Source organism: Mytilus trossulus, chromosome 10 (assembly GCF_036588685.1).
Source record: "Mytilus trossulus isolate FHL-02 chromosome 10, PNRI_Mtr1.1.1.hap1, whole genome shotgun sequence".
NCBI lineage: Eukaryota > Metazoa > Mollusca > Bivalvia > Mytilida > Mytilidae > Mytilus > Mytilus trossulus.
Genome location: NC_086382.1, coordinates 61,296,738 through 61,304,825, shown reverse-complemented (window position 1 = coordinate 61,304,825; position 8,088 = coordinate 61,296,738). Strand labels below are relative to the sequence as shown.

Below are 8,088 nucleotides of genomic sequence, written 5' to 3'. Positions count from 1 at the left end.
TTCTTGTGTTATTTTCAGAAAAGTCAAATGCAATTTTCAAATTTGCACTTTATGTTTGAAATTCAAACAAAGACTAAATATATTAAACAATAGCGCAACCAATAATTTAATTAATATCAACTCTTTAATATTCCCTTTTAATATCAAAGCTCTTGAATTTTAGTTTTGATATATTTATGATGTTCTATCACTAAATAAACCACAATCAATTTAGGTCTTACCTTTGTTTTAAAACTGATGGTGGACTGATAATTTATCAGGCAGTCGGTATTCCATTCGGTGTAGAAATTGGTTACCACTACTAGCCGTATTGTTTTTGTTCACATATGAATCAGAATTCAAAAAGTAAACATCTCGATAAGTTTAATTTCCCGCTCAGGTATATCAGTGACGCAATTTTTCTCAATAACTCACACATAAATAAGTGCAAAGTCTAAGATTATGCTAAACGCTCTTGCATGGTCACACTTTACGGACTTCATTTAAAGATAGCAGTATAGTCGTCTGATCCGTAATATAACTGATCGTGCCCCACTGTTAAATATGAATTTTCATGTATTGCAGGAGACGCTTATTCGACCTTAGGCATAGATTACCTAATCTGTATTTAACAAAACTTTAAGGAATTTTAGTCCTCAATGCTCTTCACCTTCGTACTTTATTTGGCCTTTTTAACTTTTTTGGATTCGAGCGTCACTGATAGGTCTTTTGTAGACGAAACGCGCGTCTGGCGTATATACAACAATTAGTCCTGGTATCCATGGTGTGTTTATTTATCTGTCGACTCAAGCACCCTGTCTCTCTTCTTTTGGAGTTCGTGATGTTTTATCAGTTTTTGTTTCTTAGTTTTGTTTGTCTGTTTTTCGTTAATTTACCAGAGTAAAACATTGTCATGCAACTGTCGTCTTAATTTACATATCATACATAATTGCCTTTGAGGTAAGGGTTACTCCCAAAAGTATTTTATGTAGTGCATATCTTGTTTTTTTCCTCGATATTGTCACATATGGCCTGCAGCTAGAATGTATGACAACGATAAGGGCTTCAACTTTCCAATTACCAACTTCTCAATTATTTGCAGTAAGATAGAGACGAAAAATACCAAAGTCGCATTCAACTTTATAAGTTGAAAAATCATTGACAAAGCCATGGAAAAAAATACCATAGTTCCATCGTATGACTTTTGCAAATCTCAGTTAATATGTCAGGCTGTTGCATGTTTACTGGCTATGGACTAACAATAAGGGTATGCACCTGACACAAAAACTGCACCAACATTGCTATGGTGAGGAAAGAAGATAGCTTTCATCGTGTGCTTAGCAGAAAATGAACAAATATTGCGACCATTTAGATTTTTTTAGATTGACTTTCGCAATAAATAATCAAAAATTCTCTAAATATACTGGCCAAATTTACCCCCAAAAAACTTTAAGCGTTTGTTCCTCTTATACAAGCTTTAAGTATATACTATCTTCCGCGCATCTCTTGTTTGATGCTGACTTAAAATTTAATTTAAATTTAAAGCTTGGAAGGTTGCAATCCACAAATAGTGTGAAAATTCTTAAATCTTAGAGAGAGTTAAAAAAAAACTTGCTTGCGAAAACATTAGTGAATTATCAATTGTATGGGAACTCGAATATTTGTATATTTCTTACAAAGTTCAAGTATTTTATGCATAGAACTTTTTCACTTGTTAAAAATTAGAAAACAAGAATCGGCAATTTTTTTGCTTAAAACAACGATTTTACAACATGTTTCCGCGTTATTAAATTGTGTTGTTTTTTTAACAAAATTTGACCAGGCATATTATTCGAACAATTATTATCCTGTCGTTTTTAGATTGTTTTATTCAAACTTATTGTGATTTTGTATTGAAATTGTTTATCATTTCCTAATGACTGAATAAGGATATGTTGAAACATATATTTTATACATAAATATACCGGAAACTCGATTTGAATTACTCACGTTTAGAGAGATTTGAGGAAACCACATTGCATGCAATGGTAAACTGTAAAATTATTTTTGTATAATTAATTTTCTATGAAAAAGACACACTCTTAAAAGACGGGTGAAAGAAACACGGATCACAAATCTTGCACGACAAAAGATTATTGAATTCGCGTAAATTTAGTTATCAGTTTAATATGTCGTGGGCTTTTATAGTTTACTTGTTATAATAAAACAGACACTGCCTATAACGTATTATAGTCCAGTCAAACTAAGATTTAACCTCAAACTAATTGCAACAGAAAATGCTTTAGTTCTAATCTATAGCATTATGCACTTTATAAACACAGAAAAAAAGTTACATAAAATCTAACTTGAGGAAAACTCAAAATCAGCATTTTTAATTTCCTATGAAAAAACATTGGAAAGGGGATATAACTCTTTCATAAATAAGTCTTTTTGGTCAGTTTTTGGTTGTTTTTCTTGAAATTTATGTACAGTGTGATACTTTGATGGGGTTATAAGTTGTTTGTGACTGAATTATATCATCTTCTGCTCACGAAATGTACAAAACAGAAGTGTTATGGGTGGTGTTTTTTTTCGTGCATTTTTCACTAAAGAAATTGTTTGAAGCTTTGAAGCTTTGTGACCATTTTGAAAAACTAATGTGAAAATTTGGTAATGCTTATATCTGTATATTGTATTATTCCAGCAAATTACTTATCTAAAGAAACTTTAACCCACAAAAAGAAGAATACATGCTTAACTGTTTTTATTAAATTTGAGATTCTTTACCTTGACATGTTGAAAAATTCAATAAATGGTCGACTAATGAATTACGAAATCTAGATTATGATTTGATAAAATATATGAAAACACCTTAAGAGTTGTTTGTTAAACTATCAATACATTCTGATGAATAGAAGCGGTAACGTTATAATTTTGTATCAGTTTTTATTGATATTTCTGCCTTTTTTGCAAAAGTTATCTCCCTTTTCAATGCAAATCTCCATAGGAATTTTAAATTGGTGATTTTTTCAGTCTTCCTTAAGTTAGATTTGGGGTATAATGCTAAAGATTAAAGCTTAAAAATCTTCTGTTGCAATTACTTTCAGGTTAGGGTCAAATTTATAGCTAGATTGACTGGACTATTAACATAAAACCTATTTGTTTGAATGAATTTATATTTTGTCTGAGCTGCATAGTTTTTGTGTTAGTTTTTTTTAATCTAATTTGGCTTTAAACTAGCTAGCTTTCAGTAACTGTGTTTGATTTGGTTTTAAACTAGCTAGATTTCAGTAACTGTGAGTATTTTCGGATCGATACTTTGTATTTTTTTCTAAAAGTTGTTTTGTTATATTTCTTATGTTAGCAGTATTAATTATATATGGTATCAACAATCACAAATGTATCTTATTAAATCTATTGCTGTCACTAATAATAAAGTAAAGATCAGTAAATACAACGCCGGTTAGCATCTGTAGAAAGGAACGAAAACCTTCGGATCTATAACAATAGAAAGTAAGAATTGAGGTTTGAACATTATTTAGATTACTGATATTCACACTTTTTAACTTACTGTTAAAGTACTTTTATTCGTATAGTACCAATTTTTGTGGTTTTTGTGGATTACTTTATCCACGAATTTAAGTGTCCAATGAAATGAAACAGTCTTTTTTTCTAAATAAACACACGGAAAGATCCCCATGTAAGTTTGACTACTGGTAATATCGCCAAATAGTAGAATACTATGAGAGTACTCAGTCGTTACAGAGCAAACACACTACGAGCTACAACTGCATGCAGGATTATTCCCATTAATTTTTATAACCTAAACTGTACGAATTTTTATCTTTTTAGTATTTGGTTGTTAGAACACTTACGCTAAACATTGAGCTTGGAAGATTTACTAACATGGCTAATAAGTTACGTTTATGCAAATAATGCAATATGCATTTAATTACAAGAAATAAATCTACACCCATTAGATGTGCACAAATATATTTTTTCATAATATTTCAACAGTTAATATCAATAAAAATGCTTGCATTTCCTATCATGATTTTCTTGATAAAGGTTTACTGCTCACAAGGAAGCTATTAAACCAAGAGTTCCAAATGGTGAAGTTGAAATCATCCCTTCGTCAATTTTACGGACGCCATCACGAGTTGGTTGACCGTTATGGAATAACCGTTTCACAAATTTTATCGGATATGTTCCTTACGTCGTAACTACAATCCCCTTCCCTTTCATGAATTTGACCTACCGAATTATACTATTTACCGGATTTGTAATCACGTAAGCAACACGACGGGTGCCGCATGTGGAGCAGGATCTGCTTAACCTTCCGGAGCACGTGAGATCACCCCTAGTTTTTGGTGGGGTTCGTGTTGTTTATTCTTTAGTTTTCTATGTTGTGTCATGTGTACTATTGTTTTTCTGTTTGTCTTTTTCATTTTTAGCCATGACATTGTCAGTTTGTTTTTGGATTTACGAGTTTGACTGTCCCTTTGGTATCTTTCGTCCCTCTTTTAATATCAACATGTATAAATATGTTTCATTGTTGTTGTTTTTCAGATCACTGAGTGTTTATGCGTGTTAATAGGTCAGTTATTTACATCTGTTTTAAGAGGAAATCTTGATACTGTGTATCCAATTATTGTTATCTTAAACTTTTGTCATAACGAAATGGCAGAAGAAACAACTTTTTTTTCTAAATGCCAAGACTGTAATGTTGTGTTGTCAATTTATTCAGATTACAATGATTCTTAGCAAGCCTTTATTAAAAATAGGAACTAAACAGATAACGGACAAGGTACGATAAGCCTTCGTTTTGTTCCCCTATTTTCTCATTTTTCAAAATCATTAATTTCAGCAACTCTGCGTCCATGTCTTAACATCGTAAACAACCTTAATCACATTTGATCTGCAACTACTAATGATTGATTGAGTGTTGGTTGCTTTACGCCGCATTCGCACAAAAAGGCTATATCGCGGCGATAACTACTAATGTTACAAACATGTTAAATCAATATCTATTAAAAAGGAAGTCACCCAAACATTCGCTACAATTGAGATCACCTTTCATATGCAAATATATGTATTGTCAACATGTTTTGGCCTCCAGCGATGAGCAAAATAGTAACCATACAGTACGCTACATAAGGACTTAGTATGACAAACTATGAAACAATCCAAAAGAAAAAATCTAGCGGCTTGATAAACACTTAGTCAATTTTGGCAGACGGCCAATTACCAACGACAACCACTAGATATGGCAGGTTCATGACGTGATACATGCACATAAAGAATATGACAGGTTCATCCAAATCGAATCCTTACAATATATAGACATTCAGGGTGCCAACAACTATTCTGCAAAATATATTCCAGACGTATTTGCAGAAAAAACAGTTCGAAAGTGATAAAACACATAGTTGTTCTTTTGTTTAGGTAATATATATCGTCAAAATCAGATAATTTTAGACACACGAAAGAAAATCAAAAACAGTTTCACAATTAAAATAACTTATTTATGAAAGTTTGTCTTTTTATAGTTTTTTTTGGAGTGCAGTTTTTTTCTGTGACGGGAAAAGATAAAACTGGTCTATTGATGTTTACATGGGAAACTAATAGGACAGACATGTACCACGTTAGATGTGACTTTGAGTCTGGAGAGCAAGTTGCTTTTTTCTCTCTTTATAGATACAGAGATCAATACAACAGAAATAAATACAAATTAATAAAACGCATGAGAACGATAAGTTGGTTTCAGATTTATATTTTTAACCCTAAACCTGAGGATGAAGGTTTGTACTGTTGTGTATGGTTAAATGAAGAATACAGTGAATTGCATACAGAAACGGCAGTTTTAAATTTTACACGTGAGTCCATTAATTGCACGAACATTTTGGTCTAAGTGACACAGAATGGTATGTCTCAAAAGATGGATTTAATTATTTGTTTCTAGTACAGGTTTGTGTAAAGCTTTTACGCCACAGAAAAATAACTCATCGTAGTGGAAGTTTTATTGCATTAAATGTGTGTATAAAGATTGACCTTCAGTGAACGCGTTCAAAACTTATTACTAGTATTACGAATTTACAATTTATGAATAAAAGGATATTTCTTCAATTAAGTTTCAGCCCAGTTCCATACATTTAGGTTTCAGCACAGTTCCATACATTTAAGTTTCAGCCTATAGTTCTAAGTGTCAGATTGAAGTCCCATGACGGATTGTTATAGGAAAGCATTAGTTGGTTATCTTGCAAGTGTTGCGTAGTATAACCATTGGTGTTACACTATGAAAACGGGTCATTTCTAAACGAATTTGGAATGTTCTAATATTCATTTTACCTAAATAGTTTTGAACGTAAATTATTTTGTGGATCGTCGACTTTCTTTAGTAAAAATAAGTAAATGCTATCTTATATGAACATCTTAAGTCAAATAACCGGGGAAGTATGCATGTTTAAACGAGCTACCTTATATGAAAATTAGTCATGTGAGGAGAAACAGGGACACAATAGTTATTAACTTTAGAAATTCAATTAACGAACAGTTTTAAAATTGACAAGAGAAAAATACATTTCAATATATCATTTAGTTAATATCAAACATTATCCATTATTCTTTTTCTCTAATATTATTTTGATTAATAAACTGTTTCAGTAACTTCAACGTTTAATAGATTATCAACCATCTGTTCGGAGGGAGACAATGAACGTCGTTAGAGTGTAATTAAGAGATAACTGTATTGTATTTGAAGCTTTAAGGACGTCCATCGGTAGTTTTACATAAACGAGCTACCTTATATGAAAATTAGTCATGTGAGGAGAAACAGGGACACTTCAATATATCATTTAGTTAATATCAAACGTCACCAGGTAAACTAAATTTGCGACAGTAAAACTACCGATGGACGTCCTTAAAGCTTCAAATACAATACAGTTATCTCTTAATTTTACGCTTGCTGTCATCCAATCAGAACAATTGTTACAAGATAATTTCATTAGAATTTACAATAGTTTTTTTCTTCTTTTCCTTGTAGCATATGCACGGCCTGGGACAAATTTCGTTTGATGCACTTCTTTGGAATTTCTACAGTTCTTTTAAATAAATTCCTCATAAGCTAATTGGTCACTTTTGGGTTCTGCCAAGGTTTAAACATATTTATTTATAGTGGATTGGGAAACAAGTTTTGCAACTTATATTAATCCCTTTCCACTTTGCGGGTGCGAGTGCTGCCTTGTAGCGGCATTAGCCTACTCTTTTTCGAAATCTACAAGCCTTAGGGTGTCTTTAACGTGCAAGAGATATGACTCTCTCTTAACACGGGTCAGCCATTTATCGTCCCCGTCCAACAGACTATCATCGTTTCCTCAAGACCATACTCGCAAATGGTGTCAAGGGAGAGCCGAAAATTGAGTTCCTGAAATTTTCATCCCAAACGGGAATCGAACCAGGAACCTTTGAGTTAGTAGTTCGATGCACTAACCACTACAACACGACTCTGCCAAGGTGATTCTGACCACTGCAATATCCATGCTACCGGCAGTCGCTGAGTGTAACTTGATATAAATGTTTATTTCAGATGACCCAATAGTACAAATTCATGGGGATACAGCAATCATAGAAGGCGATACTTTAAATATTACATGTTTCTCTCAATCCTTTGAACCTTCTACCTTTCTGTGGTATAACTTATCACAACATGGATACTGGTATAGTTTAAACGAAACAGGAGATTCTTTTATCATTGAGTCAGCTGACAGAAAGAACTCTGGGAAGTATAAATGTTTGGCAAAGAATGATTTAGTTTGTGGATCTGCAGAAATTTCTGTCACAATTCAATGTAATTAACAATTTCGTTGTATATTAATTCAAAAATATCCAAGCTTGGAAATTTTAATTAGTTGTAGTTGTAAAGGCATATATAATGGATATCAAAATCAAAATTGGAACAGCTCGGAACTATTTGTGCCCATAAAAACCGCATATCGCCTTATACTATTAAGTTATTTACCATTAACTTGATTTGTGACTAGCCAAACCTCGCGCTTTATTGGCAATGTAAAGTATACCGCTTAAATGACAATATTAAATGACAGGAATACAGTACAAAGAAATTCAAGAACA

General features: G+C 32.3%; 1 protein-coding gene across 1 annotated transcript; it reads left to right on the top strand.

Annotated features, from left to right (window-relative positions):
- The first annotated feature begins 5,500 nt into the window (after positions 1-5,500).
- LOC134686449 (titin-like) lies at positions 5,501-7,828 on the top strand. The gene is made up of 2 exons (XM_063546113.1): positions 5,501-5,834; positions 7,544-7,828. The coding sequence occupies exons 1-2, from the start codon at positions 5,564-5,566 to the stop codon at positions 7,810-7,812; spliced, it is 540 nt and encodes a 179-aa protein (XP_063402183.1). The 5' UTR covers positions 5,501-5,563; the 3' UTR covers positions 7,813-7,828.
- Positions 7,829-8,088: the final 260 nt, after the last annotated feature.